Source organism: Colletotrichum acutatum, assembly GCF_030867785.1.
Source record: "Colletotrichum acutatum strain CBS 112980 chromosome Unknown BDZ83scaffold_307, whole genome shotgun sequence".
Classification (NCBI taxonomy): domain Eukaryota; kingdom Fungi; phylum Ascomycota; class Sordariomycetes; order Glomerellales; family Glomerellaceae; genus Colletotrichum; species Colletotrichum acutatum.
Window position 1 is genome coordinate 1 of NW_026849301.1, and position 16,746 is coordinate 16,746.

General features: G+C 52.1%; 7 protein-coding genes across 7 annotated transcripts; 4 read left to right on the forward strand and 3 right to left on the reverse strand.

The window, feature by feature from the left end:
- Nucleotides 1–562: 562 nt before the first annotated feature.
- BDZ83DRAFT_595618 (sugar transporter) lies at nucleotides 563–2,557 on the reverse strand (the record flags this gene model as incomplete). The annotated part of the gene is made up of 7 exons (XM_060506812.1): nucleotides 563–754; nucleotides 815–887; nucleotides 953–1,293; nucleotides 1,370–1,953; nucleotides 2,017–2,120; nucleotides 2,189–2,314; nucleotides 2,388–2,557. The coding sequence occupies 7 exons, from the start codon at nucleotides 2,555–2,557 to the stop codon at nucleotides 563–565; spliced, it is 1,590 nt and encodes a 529-aa protein (XP_060357147.1).
- Nucleotides 2,558–3,053: 496 nt separating this feature from the next.
- Nucleotides 3,054–4,892, reverse strand: BDZ83DRAFT_595615 (cytochrome P450; the record flags this gene model as incomplete). The annotated part of the gene is made up of 3 exons (XM_060506811.1): nucleotides 3,054–3,696; nucleotides 3,788–4,543; nucleotides 4,615–4,892. 3 exons carry the CDS (start codon nucleotides 4,890–4,892, stop codon nucleotides 3,054–3,056), a joined length of 1,677 nt encoding a protein of 558 aa, XP_060357148.1.
- A 705-nt stretch (nucleotides 4,893–5,597) lies between these two features.
- Nucleotides 5,598–7,945, forward strand: BDZ83DRAFT_645266 (uncharacterized protein). Its single transcript, XM_060509829.1, has 2 exons — nucleotides 5,598–6,069; nucleotides 6,149–7,945. Exons 1-2 carry the CDS (start codon nucleotides 5,900–5,902, stop codon nucleotides 7,482–7,484), a joined length of 1,506 nt encoding a protein of 501 aa, XP_060357149.1. The 5' UTR covers nucleotides 5,598–5,899; the 3' UTR covers nucleotides 7,485–7,945.
- Nucleotides 7,946–8,684: 739 nt separating this feature from the next.
- Nucleotides 8,685–10,492, forward strand: BDZ83DRAFT_595629 (cytochrome P450; the record flags this gene model as incomplete). Its single annotated transcript, XM_060506813.1, has 2 exons — nucleotides 8,685–9,342; nucleotides 9,429–10,492. The coding sequence occupies 2 exons, from the start codon at nucleotides 8,685–8,687 to the stop codon at nucleotides 10,490–10,492; spliced, it is 1,722 nt and encodes a 573-aa protein (XP_060357150.1).
- A 275-nt stretch (nucleotides 10,493–10,767) lies between these two features.
- Nucleotides 10,768–11,802, forward strand: BDZ83DRAFT_595632 (uncharacterized protein; the record flags this gene model as incomplete). Its single annotated transcript, XM_060506814.1, has 1 exon — nucleotides 10,768–11,802. The coding sequence occupies one exon, from the start codon at nucleotides 10,768–10,770 to the stop codon at nucleotides 11,800–11,802; it is 1,035 nt and encodes a 344-aa protein (XP_060357151.1).
- An 849-nt stretch (nucleotides 11,803–12,651) lies between these two features.
- BDZ83DRAFT_253999 (uncharacterized protein) lies at nucleotides 12,652–14,483 on the forward strand. The gene is made up of 2 exons (XM_060501952.1): nucleotides 12,652–12,668; nucleotides 12,721–14,483. Exon 2 carries the CDS (start codon nucleotides 12,898–12,900, stop codon nucleotides 14,344–14,346), a length of 1,449 nt encoding a protein of 482 aa, XP_060357152.1. The 5' UTR covers nucleotides 12,652–12,668; nucleotides 12,721–12,897; the 3' UTR covers nucleotides 14,347–14,483.
- Nucleotides 14,484–14,550: 67 nt separating this feature from the next.
- Nucleotides 14,551–15,171, reverse strand: BDZ83DRAFT_798274 (uncharacterized protein; the record flags this gene model as incomplete). The annotated part of the gene is made up of 2 exons (XM_060515925.1): nucleotides 14,551–15,035; nucleotides 15,108–15,171. The coding sequence occupies 2 exons, from the start codon at nucleotides 15,169–15,171 to the stop codon at nucleotides 14,620–14,622; spliced, it is 480 nt and encodes a 159-aa protein (XP_060357153.1). The 3' UTR covers nucleotides 14,551–14,619.
- Between the last annotated feature and the right edge of the window lie 1,575 nt (nucleotides 15,172–16,746).

Genomic DNA, 16,746 nt, shown 5'->3' on the forward strand with positions numbered 1-16,746 from the left:
GGCGAGATACTCGCATGACCGTTTGCGGTTGCACGGTTATTGTGTGACTGAAGAATGGCTTCCTCGGCTATCGGGTTCCCGAGCGATTAGGTAATCGAGGATCGAGGCTAATGAAGACGTATTTCCTTTTGCGATGCTGTCAGTAAGGGTCCTTCGTCACCTCGCAGAGGCCGGAACATTCCTCGGGGTTATGAGAGTATTTCATCCCGCTATGGTCCAGGCCACGGCCCGAATCGTCACAGGCAGGCCTGGACCGGATCGAGGAATGTAACTAGTAAGGGACGCAATGCCCGTTGCGAGCTCTAAGCTATCTTTTGATCTTATGGCCGTAATGTAACCTTACGCTTGAGCTTAGTCGACTAATTTGGGTCTTTGTTCAGTTTCCTCGATTCCCGGAGATCTCGGACACTTTCGCGGGCCGTGATGCACAAAATGGCCGTTGCCCCTCCCACTCTGAAAACCTTCCTAACCTTCTCCTTAATAGAAAAGTACTCTCTACTGGATTAAGCCATCCAAACCTTGATCACGACTCTTTATCAATCTCCTCAAGGTTCTTGATCAGTCATAGGGCGATGACTTCGACGTGACTCTGCCTCTTCTTATCTTCTTCCACCTGATTCTTGACGTCCTCCATATCCATCCTTGCAACCTTTGCCTCATCGCCGTCGAAGACTTTGGCAACTTCTTCCAGAGTGAGGTTCTTTGTTTCTGGGTAGTAGAAATATACGAACAAGAGATAGCAGAAGTCCAGGATCTTACAGACAAATCAGTTGAGGCAATGTAGGAAGTTGACCACAAGGCGAGGGTCACTTACGGTGTAAAACATAGCCAGTGTCCATGCATGACCGGCTGCTGTGAAGTTATCCCACGCAATGGGATTGGTGTAGCTGAAGAACACGTCGCATTAGCATTGAATATGAGCTTGGGAACCTCACTCATTACGTGATCTCACCTTCCTAGGACGATCAAACCCTTGACAAAAATAGTTGATATGACGCCGGCCTTTGCCCTGAGACTATATGGCATGATCTCCAACGCGTAGGCTGCCATGACCCCGGTCCACGCGATCTGATACGAGAGACTGAAGAGCCAGATGAAGGCGATTTGAGGGTAGCCAAATCGGGCAAGGTCGTGAGTCCGCTCGAACTGGGAGCTGATGATGGTCCATCCCATGTACATGAGTACCATTCCCGTAGTGGCTGTGAGGAATAGTGGTCTTCTACCGAAGCGATCTATGCACAATGAGAAGGATACCGAAACGAAGAGAGACAAGAGCGTCTGGCCGCCACTGAGCTGTTCGATTTGGAAATGAGTCGTCAGAATGCTTCAAGATGGAAGTGTATGCTAAGTGAGATAGCTAGATACTCACCAAAACTTTGTTTGTCTGATCTCGAATGCCAGCTCCCTCATAAATCTTGTTGGCGTAGTTGGAGAAGAGGTTTGTACCACTGTATTGAGACACCATCGCCAGTGAGATCAACAAAAAAACCCTATACCTATTGCCCGCAGTCAGAACAAAGTCGAAATAGCTGCTGGACTTTTTATCCTGGAACTCAAGAGCCAAAGTCTGTTTCATCTCTCGAAATTCAAATACCACTGTTTCATTTGTCTTATCCCCATTGCCGTGGTATGTGGATAGCATGTTTTCAGCGTCCTCGTAACGTTCCTTGGCGACTAGCCAGCGAGGTGACTCCGGGATCCAGTAGATGAGCGAGAGAACCAAAATGCCAGGGAACGCCTGAAGTATGGTGAGCGACCTCCACGACCAGTCGCCCATGATTCGGATAGTCGCTAGGGCTAGCCAAGAGCAGCTGGTCGATCCAACTCCGTACATGCAGTTGACAATGGCGGAGATCTTGGCCCGGTGCTGGGGGTGCGCGATCTCGGCTATCAGGAGACCGGCGCCGTTGAATGAGCTTCCGAAGCCGAGGGTGAAGCGTCCGGCCATATACACTTCATGCAAGAATCAGAACTAGGACTAATCAACGGTACCTGCATCTCAAAAGGCAGACTTACTTCCTTCGCTGTTTGACAAAGCTCCTATGAAAGCCCCAATGGTCTCTATGACGCAACCGATAATGATAGGCATCTTTCGACCGTACTTGTCTGCAAAATATGGACTATGTGAATTCAGGTTCAGCAGAAGTCTTGCAACGGATGGCAGCTAGAGTCTTGTGGTCACACTCACACCATCCAAAAACTGGAAAGAGATCCGACGTCGAGAATGGCGACGATGAGCCCGAGTCTTCCCCCTGCAGGATGATTGAAGGAGCTCTGCCACTGATCCATGACTTGCGAAGTGTTCATAAGCTTCCTGCATGCCTTCGTCGTTAGTATCTTATTGTGCACTGAGGTTCTGGACTCAATGTGCAAGAGAGGGAGCTTACGCATCGAAGCCTGTCGATGCAGACATCATCATCAAGACACCACACCAGAAGTACAACTTCCTCAGACCAGGTTCCTTCCACCATGTGACTGGTTCAAATTCCGGGGCCTCAGACTGAGCCGCTTGCGCCTGTGCATGTTTGGCGTTGCGATTGAAGACATTTCGGACCATCTTGCCACGAACCTCGGATAAAGAAGGTGAGAACTAAAGCGAATGACACAATACACCGATCCCATCTGTTCGTCCGTAGAAGAGGGGCATGGGAGCATGCTAGCTTTTAAGTTCATGGAGTCGACGATCTGTTAGTTATGACCGGATGGTAAAGTCAGAAGCTGAGACGGCCGGACGCTAGGACTGCCGTAACCTTAAATTATCGGAGCATTCTAAAGTTTGTTTGATGTGCTGCTTTCTCAAAAGGAGATGGAAGATGATACATGGGCAAAGACAATTGAAACCGAGGAGTCACGGAAACAAGGGGCAACCCTGAGTGTACTTCGATAGCATCATCGCTGTCATCCTGTATCTTTGATGTATTAGACGACGCATCGGCGGACCATGGAATAAGTCGCTCTCGTTTTTGGTAATTCGGATTCTACATCGAGAGAATACATGTATGTTTGATAATCAGATAGCCAACCACTTACACTCAAGTAACACGACAAGGCTTTCATAGCAATTTCCGCTTCTGCATCTTCACCGTAGCATCTCTATCGAGACTTACAACACCTCGACACTCCGCCCCCTCCATGCCCGGACCTCTGTCCGCCGGTGACCCATCTAAACGCGACCAGCGCACGAACTCCATGTCAAAAGTGGTGACCATCATCGCAACCGCCGCTAGAATCTCATGCTTGGCGAAGAACCTACCAGGGCAGATGACGCTCCCACCACCGTACGGACAGTAGTCGCCCAGCTTGACTTTGCGCATTTCTGGCTGCAAGAAACGCTCGGCCCAAAAGGTGCGTGCTGGGTGGCCTGGGAACGCCCATACTGCCTCGTCGATGTGTGATAGCCAACTGGGTGCCAGGATGAAGTTGTCCTTCTTGAGTGTGTATCCGTCAATCTCGATGTCTTGCCGCAGACGCCGCGAGATGGGAATGCTCGAGCGCAGACGCAGGCACTCGTTGTAAACGGAATTCAGCAAAGGCAGAGCCGCTAGCTTCGTGATATCGATATCGAATACCGATGTCGAATTCGTACCCACGACTAAGGCGGTCTTGACCTCGGCGCGGATTCTTGGGAGGAGTTGCGGGTCTTGGACCATCTCGAATAACATGTAGGCGGTCATAGGAACGGCGTTAGCATTGATGCTATTCACCAGTAGAAATTAGCAGATGACGATGGAGGAAAACAACAGATAAATATCGGAGATTAGAAGAGATTAGGAGAGACAGCACTCACGCCCAAATCAGGCCCATATGCATTGCCGCACGTCCTTCGAAGCTGATACCGTAGTCGGCGAGTGCAGCATTCCGCTCACGCACGAGCCTGTGACCAAAGTTCTCTTCCCAGTCAGCATCGCTGTCTAGAGGACAACCAGCAGTTGCTGCCGCGAGCCAGTCTTTGGTGGCTTCAAGAGTGCGGTCGCGCGCTGCCCAGCCTTTGCGACACACTAGCTTTGGTAGCCCTTGCATGAGTGTCATGAAGGCAGCATCGTAGTCCCAGAATGTCTTGGCTTCCAACGAGCCCTTTTGGAGAATTCGCGGACCGACCAAAGTGATTGTCGATGCAGCGAATTGGTACGTCTGTAGGAAATCGTATAAGCCGACAACCGCTGGGGCTGATGCGCCCTCTGGACAAGTCTTGAGCTGTTCGGAAAACTCGAAGACAAATTTGGCCGTCAGAAAGTCTACGGCAGACTTTTCTGTAAGGTTCTTGAGGTATATCCCATGGAGTATGTGCCAAATGCGCCCTTTCCCCACGACTCCGGTCTCAGACTGGTTGAGAGTGCCAGCCCCTGAGTCGTCCATCCCCAGAAGGGCGACATCGCTGGCTGGAAGACCTTTGACCTTGTGTGCGATCCGCAGCTGCATAAACTCGAACGAAAGACTGCTAGACTGTCGAAAAATTGCTTGGATGTTCGAGGCGCCCATAACGAGGTACATGGAAATGGGACCTAGGCGCATAGTTACTGGTCCTTTTGTTGGTCTTTTGGCACTTTTGTTACGGCAACCTCGATTAGCATAACGGCCATAAAGTCAACATATAGTACTTGAAAAGCAACGTACAGTGTTTCCTCATAGAACTTATGAGGATCTCTGATCATCTGAATGCCATTACCAACCCATGGCAACCAATATGCCAAAGTAGGCGGCTCATTTCCTCGAAATTGGCGGTTCTTCTTGCTGTTAAGGTAGAAACGGCATGATGTGAAGATGTAGGTGCAGATACAGACACCAAAAATTACCAGCAGAAAGCAGTTAAAAACGTGAAATACTGGCCAAGAACTGATTCTTAGTAGAATCAGTCTGATTTGATGAGTGAATGGAATCTCATGATCGTCCATGGCGGAAGAAGCTGGAAATCTCGTGATGTTGGCAGGTCGCCGAGCCACCTCGAAAACCCGAACCAGCTCCATTTCCAGTAGTCTCCCAATACTTCAGTGGATTCAGTCTTCGTTCTGCCCCGCGCAGGTTTGAGCTCGACGACTTACACACATGCTGCCCAGACCTTGCTGAAGGATGATACATAGTGGCACCCGGACTGCATGTGACCGTGGCCATCTGCTCTTGAGCAAGAGGCACTGTGTCCCCCGGATCGGACAGGATCATATCCCCTGTTAGGGTGTTACATATTTTTGCGCCGAGTTTGGGCCAATCACTTTCAAAGTGGCCGAATTGCCCCGAGTGGCATCAAAAGTCATACGGGCTACCGTTGTCTCGAAGGATTCCAGGAGTACGACAACGCTATCAGCCTTACCAATCAGGTATGGCCTGTATGGGAATAGGACTTGCCGAAAATCCGATCCGCCTCTGTCATACGTACTTGAGATGATCCATGGGAGTGGTTCTGGACTTGGTAATCCTGGTAGAGGAGGCGAGACTTGCACGGTGCAAGCAATCGCTAAATGCTGTCGATGTAACGATGTCTACCAAGATAGTAGATGACATGGGTTCACATGTGGATATGTATAATGGATACACTTGCTAGTTAGTGTCAGCGGCTGTGCTGGTAGTTCTGCTGCCTAAGATAATGAGACTAGTCTGCAACCCTGCATTCACAATCACGATACTTGGCATAAGCACTGTGAGCACAGGCAAATGGACCCGCAGAGTCCATCGCGCCATAATAATGTTGGGTTGCACCGTGTCAGCCTAGGGCTGCAGGGCCTAGCACTGATTTGGGGTATTCCGGAGTGTCGATGATCCATAGGCCCAGATAACGCAAAGCTGGGCTAACGGAGGTGACCTCCGAAGTGAAGGAAGGAAGAATCATCACATCGTTGCCATAATTTGTTGGACGAGTCCGAAGAAAATCCAGAGGGCGAAGAGGTAAATCCCAGATTCAATCAAAATGCGAAATCGGTACTCAGCTATCGTCATTGGCGCAGGAGAATCTGGAATCGCCGTGGGTTGTATGCTCAAGACCAAGCTGGGCACCGACGACTTTCGGATATTCGACAGACAGAGCGGTGTTGGAGGGGCATGGTTTGCCAACAGATACCCGGGCGTAGCTTGCGATATGTAAGTGAGATCAGTGTGTCAGGAGGCCGAGATGATTGGCCTTTTCTGATCGTGACGTCGGATCTGACTGTTGATACAGCCCGGCGATTTTCTACTCATATTCTTTCGCCCCAAACTATGAGTGGACCACCTTGTTCCCTCCAGGCCAGGAGATCCAGCAGTACTTGGACGGTGTCTGCGACAAGTTTGATATCCGAAGCAACATCCAGCTCAACACTGAGGTGTCAAGTGCTCGTTGGATTGACGAAGATGCCGAGTGGGAAGTCAAGGTGACCTGTCTGAATCCTCAAGACAAGACTTCAGAAGAAGTGGCCCTTCGGTGTAAGGTCCTAGTCACATGCGCCGGCGAACTTGTCGAGCCCAATATATGGCCGCAGCATATCCCAGGAATTGAGTCTTTCCAAGGACAGGTCTTTCACACCGCGCAGTGGAAAGACGATGTTTCTCTGACAGGAAAAGATGTTGTCGTAATCGGGACAGGCTGCACTGCAGCGCAGCTAGTTCCGGCACTGGCAAGCCCAGAGATTGCTGCAAAGTCAATCACGCAACTCATGAGAGGACCACCGTGGGTGATGGCTCGCCCTGAAAAACCTCCTCCGCGTTTGATGGAGGTTGTTTCCACGTTGCTTAGGACCATACCTGGACTTGGCTTGTTTCTTCGGCTTTGCCTCTTCCTGTACGCTGAATCGACATGGCTCAATGTCGGCACGGGCTGGTTCGGCAAGAAGCGTCGACAGTGGTTTGAGAAAAGACTCTCCACTCACCTGCGGAAGACGGTGCCACCTGAATACCACGATATGCTCACACCGCATTTCGGCGTTGGGTGTCGGCGGATCATTGTCGATGGTGGGTGGTTGGAAAGCCTGAGTCTCCCCAACGTGGAACTTACGAACAGACCTCTGGTTTCAATCGAACCACAGGGTGTTGTCTTGGGTCCTCGACCAGAAGGGCGGAGCTCAGCTTCCAACAACGAGAAACGCCACTGTGAAACCATCCTAAAGCCCGCAGATGTCATTCTCTTGGCGAATGGCTTCGAGACTTCGACTTACCTCCATCGCTTGAAGGTCCAAGGAAGAGACGGGGCACTCCTTCACGACGTCTGGCAGGCAAATGGAGGCCCTGGTGCGTACCTCAGCACAGCAGTTCACGGATTCCCCAACTTTTTCATGGTTCTGGGACCAAACTCCGTCAGCGGTCACTCGTCGGCCATTCTGGCAAGTGAAAATGTGGCAGGATATGCTCTGAACTTCCTCAAGCTTGTTCTAAGTGGACAGGCCCGCACAGTTGAAGTCCAGCTGGAGGCTGAGCAAAGTTATACGGCTGATGTGCAGAGAAGATCGCTAGACAAAGTCTGGCAGACATGTCACAATGGCTATATACAGATTGATGGCTGGAATAGCTCGATATGCCCGTAAGTTACGCGATCATCTTCCTCCCAATTTTCCAATTGCTTCAGAAGAGAAACTAATGACCCGGCATCTCGAAAGCTTCAACCAAATTCATTTTGGGTGGATGTGTAGACATCCGATATGGCAGCACTGGGATATTGCGTACACGGAGGCTGGAACTCAAGAGAAAGGCTTAAGGAATTATCGATATCGGCAAGCGATGTGGATGTTTACTTCATTCCTGACCATGTTTGCTCTTCTTCTTGCGTACTTCGGTAGATCATGCTAGACGATGGAATTGTCTAGACATGAACTTATGAGAACCAAGAAGAACTGTTCTCACTACAAGAACTGCCGATAAAAGCGAAAGTCACTGGGTGCCTGATTTTTAGAATTGGATAGAATTGGAGTCTACAAGCTAACAATGGCTGTCCTGCGCTTGGCTTCACTTTCCATCTTGTTCATGTGGACTGCAACGTCAGTCAGTCTGCGTCCTTGACCACACTTACCAGATGTGACATTGCTCTCCACCGAGCCTTGGTCTTGCTACAATATCGCACTCGCCCCGCCATCGTTCCTTGATCCTCCGAATGAAACGTTTCTGCCTAAGACTGCTTTAGTCAAGTTCTTACCGAGCTGGTCCCTCTGGCATCATGTCTGAGATGATTGCTCAATTGACACAAAGCCCCGCTACCGGGGCGAGTTGTCCATGAATCCAGACTCCCGAAAGGTTTATGCCGAGCAACAAGAAGCCCACCTAAACAGGATGATGTGAGAATCCAAGCTAAGGGCCAAGAAGTGAGGCTGGTAGTCTGCAACACTCTTCTAGTCTCTGCAGGGGTGAAGGATCCGGCACTAGTGGTAGGATTACAACGCCACCAGCGGCGGGAAATCCTTCCCAGCGGGCCAACGGGAATCCTACGGAAGACCCAATTCTAGCTTAGTGCTCACAATTGACCGAAAAGATCAAAATTTCGCGTCTTTTGGCACGGTGTGACATTCAGCTAGTTGAATGCGGAAAGACTGTCGTGAAAGCCATTGCCTTGCATGATGTGATGGGATTCTTTGCAACTCGATGAGAGAGTGAGTTGCTCTGGCATGTGATCTCTTTCTCTTCTCTCGTCGGCAGTGAAGTCTGGCAGTCACGTTCAAGGCTCAGGGTTCTGAATAACGTCAATAGCCGATACAGCGATTTCAAAACGTGGGTTTGTTCGTGCGATACTCACGATGAACTCAACAGTCGAACATTGGCAAGAACAGTATGGCATCGCGGGATTGTCGAGGCTTCATGCCTGGACCTTTGCGCAAGGCACCGCCTTAGTCGCAGCTATCCTCATAGTGCGCTTCCTCGTCAAGCTCATTAACCATCGCCGCATGTTCCAGCGCCTCCAACGACAAGGCTTGCCGATGCCCCCTCATGATTTCCTGCTCGGTCATCTAGGGCTTGCGGCTAAGATCGCGAAAACTCTTCCAAGCGATTTTCACGGGCACTACCTAGCGGGAGAAATCAGGCGAGAGTATCCTGACCTCCCGGCCGTCTTCTACCTGGATCTGTGGCCGACCGGTCCACCATTGATGGTGATAACCACAAGTCACGATCAGGCTCGAGTGACGGCGCATGAGCCGCAACTTCCCAAACATGAGGGCGTGTTGGGATTCCTGAAGCCTCTCATCGGAAGCCACGGTCTCGTCACGATGGAGGGAGATGAGTGGCGGTACTGGCGGGGTGTGTTCAATCCTGGATTCAACGCCGCGCATCTTGTGACTCTGGTACCAGGTCTCGTTGAAAACACGCTGGTGTTGCATGAGATCCTGCGAGAGAGAGCAGCTGCCGGCGAGGTCTTCTCATTGTTTGAGACTATGTCACGGTTGACTATGGACATGAGTTGTCTCGCAACATTGTGAGTCCGAAGTCTCTGAAGCAAAACATTGCAGGTGTCCCAACAATAATCCTAACTCAATACTGCAGAGGTTCTCGTTTGAACGCCCAGAGGCAGGGCTGTGATCTTGTGTCAGCATTTCGCAGCCAAGCCGACTGGATACCATCTCCCAATGAGACAAATCTCTTCAGAAAGTTCAACCCGATAAGGCACTTTGTCTATCGCTACAATCGATGGAGGATGGATAGGTATGTCTCGAGCGAGCTGGAGACGCACTTCGCGGCAATGCGATCTCAGGCGCAGCTTGGAGATTCCGGATCCGAGAAGACAACGACAGTCCCAAGAAGAAGCAAGGCAGTCGTCGACCTGGCCCTGGAAACATATCTACTCTCGGAAAAGAACAATGGAAATGCTGGCCAGAAGATGACTATGGATCCGACCTTCAAGCAATACGCCGTCTCACAGATGAAGCTCTTTCTCTTCGCTGGCTATGACACGACAGCCGCCGCGGTGGTCTATTCTATCCATCTCCTTTCGCTTCACCCATCTGCCCTGTCAAGAGCGCGCCAAGAGCACAACGATGTCTTCGGAGTCAATAGTACCGTACAGAAGACTGGAAATCGCATCGCCGAGGCCCCTCAGCTCCTCAATCGACTGGCGTATACATCGGCCGTTATCAAGGAGGCTCTCCGGCTGTACCCACCCGTGTCCAGCACGCGTGCGTCTGGACCAGGCTTCACGGTATCGGAAACTGACAAGACGAATCTTGAAGGTTTCATGCTTTGGGGTGTGCATCACGCTATCCATCGAGCACCAGAGCACTGGGTGAGGCCGGACGATTTCGTCCCGGAACGCTGGCTGGCCTCTCCTGGTGACGAGCTGTACCCCGCGGATAAGGAGGCGTGGCGGCCGTTTGAGCGAGGGCCGCGAAACTGCATCGGCCAGGAACTAGCCTTACTGGAGGTGAAAGTGATCTTGGCTATGGTGCTGCGGGACTTTGACTTTGCGGATGCTTACGCCGAGTTCAACAAGACGATGGGCAGGACAGGTCCCACAAAAGTAGCAGGGGATCGTGCCTATCAGATCATCCATGGAAGCACTAAGCCCAACAACGGGTATCCTTGCAGGATCAAGCAAGCCACAAGTATGTCTTAGGCGGTGACGGCGTTAGACTGGTAGACTAGGCCATGTATTGAACCATGTCTCAAGAGTAAGCTGATTCTCTTACTACATAAACGTTGATTTGTGTGTCCTATGCTTAGCTATCTCGAAGCTTCTGCATCAACATCATTGTCCAGGCTCCTGCTCACACCATACTTCCTTACTTTAGGACTTGATCGACAAGTAACACCACCATCATGGCTCCATCATCGATACACATTGTATTTCCGTTCATCACTCTGGCTGGACTCTACGCGGTCTCAAATCTCATGATTAACTCTGGCCACGCTCAGCTATTCACCGATAGGCGAGCATCGGCAATGCCCTTACTCCCAGACAACAAGACACCCCTCCTGACAGTCTATACCGGGGTCCCGCCCCTGGACTCGTATCTCGCCAACCTGCAGTTCAGCATTATCCCTACAGTCGATGGCTCGTCCCAGTCTTTGTCCCTCTTAGGGTGGCACTGGATGGGGCTTCTCATAGCCGTCTTCACTGTCATGCTAGTCGAAAGCTTACGAACGCGACGCGCAAGGGATCTCATTCCTTTCGCACTCTGGGGCCTTGCCATACAGTATGCCGGGTACTTCATCATCATGCCCATATACTGTTACGTGTCCCTGCTCTCCCAGCCACCTAGGAGTCACTCAAGGCTACCGACCATGGCTGCCATTAAAGCTGTCCCGGCATCAGTGCTGATCGGACTTTTGATCCCGTCGGCGATTATGTGTCTGCCAAGCTACCATCTCTCTGGTCAGTCACGACAGGTCGCTGTAGCTGTCTGGCAGAACTTCCCAGCGTGGATGGCCTTAGTCCAGGTGGTTGCCATGTCTTGGGGGGGAGCCATCCCGGCACGAAAGTTGGAAGAATGCACTGCCGAGGATAGCGAACCCAGCCGTAATACCTCAGCTCTTCGAAGACTGTACAAATCTACCGCCGTAGTCTCGGCTTTGATCCATGTCTTGGGTCTCATACCTATTGTCTCCGCTGCCATTGGCAAGCTGGAGCCTACACAAGATTCGCCACAGGCGCAGCTGCGACCTGCCGAGTTCTTCCTGCCGCAGAGGTGGGATAGTGAGACCCAGATTAGTGGGATGACAGAAGGCGCATTCAACTTTCTCCGATATGACTATTACATCGGCACTGCCGCGGCATTAGCTTGGGTAACATTTCTTCAGCCCACGATGCGGGTAAAGGGGGACACTTGGTCGATTGGTAGAGAAGTGTCTTGGAATATCGCTCTCACATGCTTGTTTGGGCCTGGCCTCACTATCGTAAGCCTGATGGAACGGAGACTTCAATGAATACGGAGTCAGGATCTAGCCAGGTGGAGCATCTAATCCTTTAGCGCCATGTCCCTAGTTTGTCTCTCATCCACTTGGTAGTCTTATCTTCTGTATGATCTAGTCAACGGCCGACGGAGGTCGTCTCCGTCTCGGCACGGGTCGTGTTCGTCTGAACTACGAGCTCGGTGTGGGGTTACGACATCTGGAACAAGACAAGGATCTCCGGAAGCTCTATTCGCCAAGCTGCCAGCGTGGGATCCTTCGCCCTTCTCTAGGTTCTAATGGATTCACACTGTCCGCTTACACGGCAATTCAGTGATCAACAAGATTGTGGGGGTTCACCAATGCTACCTCACCTTGCATGAAGGATGAGCCCGGGCCGCTGAAGATGCAACTAGATCCTTCGTCCCCTTCCAGATCTCGGAGCCCACAGGGTACGCGCCGATTGGAGCGCTCGCAAGACAAGTCGCAGTGCCCCTGTTCACCATACAGTCATCTGGTTCCAATTCCAACTGTGCCTCTCACCTCGGCCACGGCTGTCCAAATTGAGGTGATCAAGAAGACAGCGCTTCATTTGCGTGGCTTCTTCGTTCTTGACGCTCTACAGTTGAAGCTTGAGGCCTTCGTCCGCAGTCAGTGTGCGGAAAGATGTCTATTTTTCGACGCAAAGTGACGAGATTGGCTCCGCCCGCAGTATTGACCGATAAGATTATCCCGGTCGACTACTGGGACCATCACTCTCGCGATGCTGTCCTCAACGTAATGCTCCGTTTCGACCGCCAGCTTGATGCAGCCAAACTACGAAGAGCTCTTGAAAGCTTGCTCGACCGTCGAGATGGCTGGCGCAGGCTAGGTGCGAGGGTGCGGTTGGGTGTAAGTCCCCTGTAAAGACACGAGTTTTCCCCTATGATGCGCTTGACTGACTTGAATCCACAGCCTTCGAATAAGCTGTATTGGCATGTGCCTGATACATACACTGAGAAGCGGCCTGCCATCACCTTTCGTCACAACCGTCACAACAACATCAGCATCAAGCAGCATCCATTAGCATCCCGACTTCGAAACAGAGTTCCATCAAATTCTACTGGTTCCAATGACGGTTCTATTCCTTGGATGGTGGAGTCAGGCAATGGTGTGGACTTCTCTCCTTTGATGCGACATCCAAGTGATCCTACTTGTTTTGAAGACTACGTCTATCGCGATAAACCGATGATAGGCCTGCAAGTCACCACGTTCAACGACGCGACTTTGGTATCAGTAGGCTTCTCTCACATCATGTGGGACTGCATGGGGCTTAAAGATCTCTTTGACGCATGGTCTCTCACTCTACAGGGACGCCATGGCGAGGTCATCCCGTTGATTGGGACCGATCCTCTTGGATCTTTCGGTACCTCACCTGAGTCATCCAAGACGATATCAAAGGACGACGCAAGCAAGTCAGCAGCATCCACTTTCCCTCCCGAGCAATACCAGCACATCAAAAGACAACTTGGAGTTGTTCAACTCGTTACGCTAGGTCTTCGGCAAGCAATCGACAAGCTTCTAAACAGAAACGCGCTTGAAGAGTTCAGGACAGTATGTGTGCCCGCAGCATATGTCAAGTCTTTGCGCAAAGACGCACTACAAGCTCTCAACGCCGAGACTGCTGGTTTGTCCAGCCTTCAAAAGCTGGAGAAGGGCCATAAGTCTCAATTTACTCCGAATGCCACGTTTCTGAGTGATGGCGATGTGCTTTGTTCATGGTGGACACGCAACATCATCAACTCGCGCATTCGCAATCCCACCAAGAGCCGCAAAACCATTGCTGTCCTAAACATGATGGGTCTGCGTGGCGTTCTGGCACAAGCAGGACGATTGCCCGAGAAAGGTGCACTGGTTGGTAACGCAATCTTGCCTATTCCTGCCCTACTGCCCACGCGAGATCTTGTTAGAAAAGGTCCACTGGGCTTTGGCCGTGTTGCAAAGGCACTGAGAGAGGCTATCGCGCAGCTGAGCACGAGGCCGCAGGTTGAAGCTCTCTTAGCACTGCAGCGGCGTGCACATGGGGAGGAGGTTGATAAGAACGCCAACAAGAAAAAGCCGGGCAACGGCAAAGCTGGACTGCCTGCTCTCTTCGGCGATGCGGGCATGCACATGGTTGTGTGTACTAACTGGACCAAAGCCGAGTTCTTCAACGTTGACTTCTCCGTCGCGGTGGTTGACGAGATTGGTTGTGATGGGCTCTTCGAAAATGAGCGTGCTTGTCTATCGGAGACTTCATCCAAGGATGCTGGCACTGACAGTGGCACTGCAATGAAGAGCGCCATGGGATGTGATGGACTCTGGGAGACTGAGCATGCGTCACGTTCGTCTGTCGCTCTTCACACGGATGCTGCTGTTGCTCCTCGTGTGGTAACAAAGCCGACTGGCGTTCACATGCACTTAATCACGGCAGGTACTCCTGCATTTCTGATGAGTATATTTACGATCTTGGGCCGCGATGCCAAGGGAGATTACTGGATCCAGGGAATGCTGAGGAAAAAGTATTGGGCTAAAATTGAGGCTGCACTGAGCCAGAGATGAATGCTTCGAAGCAGATATAGGTTCCATAATAGACACTCCTATGAATTGGACGAAAGGCAGCCCGTGCAGTTGAGGTATTGAATTGTCAAGCGAATGAAAGTTGAGAGAAATACGAATAGAGTAAGTGCACCTCAATCGAAAGATCCAGTCTGAGCGCAGGATTATGTACCATAAATGTCTATAGAGGATGGTAGCTAAGTAATTACTTGCGATGCCGCAAAATGCTTCCGTCGAAACCGTCTTTCCTAATGTGCCATCAGAACCATCTCGGCATTAGCCAGGGTTTCCAGGATCCCCCTTAATGGCCCAATCCCAGAAGTTGACGGACTCGCTCTCATAAGCAATTAGCTCAGACTTGGTCTCAAAGCACTTGGCGTAAATGTCCAGAGTGTCAGCGTTGGCCATTTTGGTGGGAATGACCATTTGCAGCGTGCGCCCATGTGCCTCGATGTACGAGAAGCGAAGTGTTGAACTCGCACTGAAGCCGAACTTTGCAATGTACTTAGCGATTAATTTCTCGCCATAGCCCCAGAGCTCCTTGGGCTTCGAGCTTCCCCAGAAACTCTTGCTTGTGTAGAATTGCGGGATCCAGAGTTTGGAGGCTGCATTAAAGCGGGCCTCGTCTGCTTTGAAAACGCAGTACCAGTTCTTCTTGATCGGCGAGCCTCGCCATCCCGCAGGTTCGGACCCTATGGCTAAGTTAGCTCCAAAGTACCTAGATATAACTCGTTTGAGTTGGTGTGAGCTATTCTTGTTCTTACCTAGGTAAATGCCATTTCCTACTTGACTGCCACAACTTCCCTCTCGCCTAATTTTTCTTGGCATCTGCTGTTAGTGAATGAGTGAGCCTACCACCAAATTACTAACAGCCGAAAACTCTTCACCTCCCCTTGCCGGAGCCCGCATCCGCGATGGCCTCACAGCCGCCGTCGGGCACCGGACTGATGTCGGCCGACCAAGCCGACCCCGAACCAGGCTCCGGGACACCTCCGGAGCCGAACCCCACCTCAAGAGCTAAGCGACGCCGCGACGCCGAGGCACAGCCGACCCGGCCCAGCCTAACGGGAAGCCAGCTTGATGCCACCACCGACGCCCCTACCTCGGCCGAGGGGCCCGCAGCCTCTACCGCATCTGCTCCGAGCGGATCTGCCACAGGGTCCGTCTTGACAGCCCTTGCAGAAGAAGCTAGACAGTACGAGGCACGGAAAGACGTCTTTCTGACCATTGCACGGTCCGTCGACAGCGTTGTCGCCAGCTTTGACGGTTCTAGAAAGCAGATCGCGAAAGAAGCCACTGCCTATGTCATTCAAACCCTCAAGAGACTGATCAATCACGAGACAAGCCCAATAGCGGCCCGGAGTTGGGCGGCTGTCGTCGCACCGATGGCGGGCAACACCACTGCGGCGACCCGGAGCGGCCAGAGCTGCCAGAGCTCTGCCCGCCCGAAGGCCACACTCCCCGCCGAGGATCAGCCGCAGGCGCAGCCGAAGGAGGACCTCCGCATCTTTGCCCGCGTCCCGGAAGAAAGCTTAGCGGCCGCTCGGAAGATCGCACCGTTCGCCGTACGACAGATCGTCTGTAAGGCCGTTGGCCTGGGGCTAGCGGACCTTCCCCACGTCTACCATATCAGCACAGGTTACTCTCTGAAGCCGCGAAACAAGCAAATACAGGAAAGACTACTTACAAGTAAGGCAAAGCTGGCGGAATGCCTCGGCGCCCACCAAGTCGAGACGCCTATCAAGTGGCACACATACGTTGTGCCGCGATGCCCAACAAAACTACACAGCATTGGCGGGGACGTCCTGGACCCAGCCACACTCGTTGAAGATGAGGTCTTCGCACAGACAGGACAGAAGCCTGTCCTTGCTCGACCGTCCCGCCTTGGGCCCAACCCAGTCACGAACGAAATATCTTGGCTCATATCATTCACATCAGAGGTCACGCCCTTCAGGCTCTTCAACCAAAGCGGCAGATCTCTGCCCATCAAAAAACGAAGGACGCTCATCCGACATGACCCCGGCTGCCAGGGCTACCACGCCAACCGGTTCTGCGGACGACGACCGACTTGCAGCAACTGCGGAAGACCTTCCGACTCACACGAAACGGGACCTTGCATGGCCAGGCCCCAGTGTCCCAACTGCTGCGGCCCCTTCCAAGCCGGCCACACAGACTGCCCAGCGAGGCCCTCGGTCGTAAACGGCGTCGTCTCCCTTCCCGGTCGAAAGGAGCGGGCTCGGATCCGGAAGGCCGGCCAGAAAGCATCGGACACTCTGTACAAGGCTACTCGATCCGACAGTAGCCAGGAGGCGGCAGGCGTCCCTACCTCCACCAGCCAGAACCAGCAACCCGGCGCCAAGCGCGCGCGCACGAGAACGCCCTCCGCAAGCTCGATCGTTGCCT

What these genes read in the sequence shown, in the direction of transcription:
- BDZ83DRAFT_645266 (XM_060509829.1), top strand. Translation starts at nt 5,900, where the DNA reads ATGCGAAATCGGTACTCAGCTATCGTCATTGGCGCAGGAGAATCTGGA. An exon ending in CCGGGCGTAGCTTGCGATAT is followed by an intron (nt 6,070 to 6,148) that starts GTAAGTGAGATC and finishes CTGTTGATACAG; the next exon opens with CCCGGCGATTTTCTACTCAT.
- BDZ83DRAFT_253999 (XM_060501952.1), top strand. Translation starts at nt 12,898, where the DNA reads ATGGTGGAGTCAGGCAATGGTGTGGACTTCTCTCCTTTGATGCGACAT.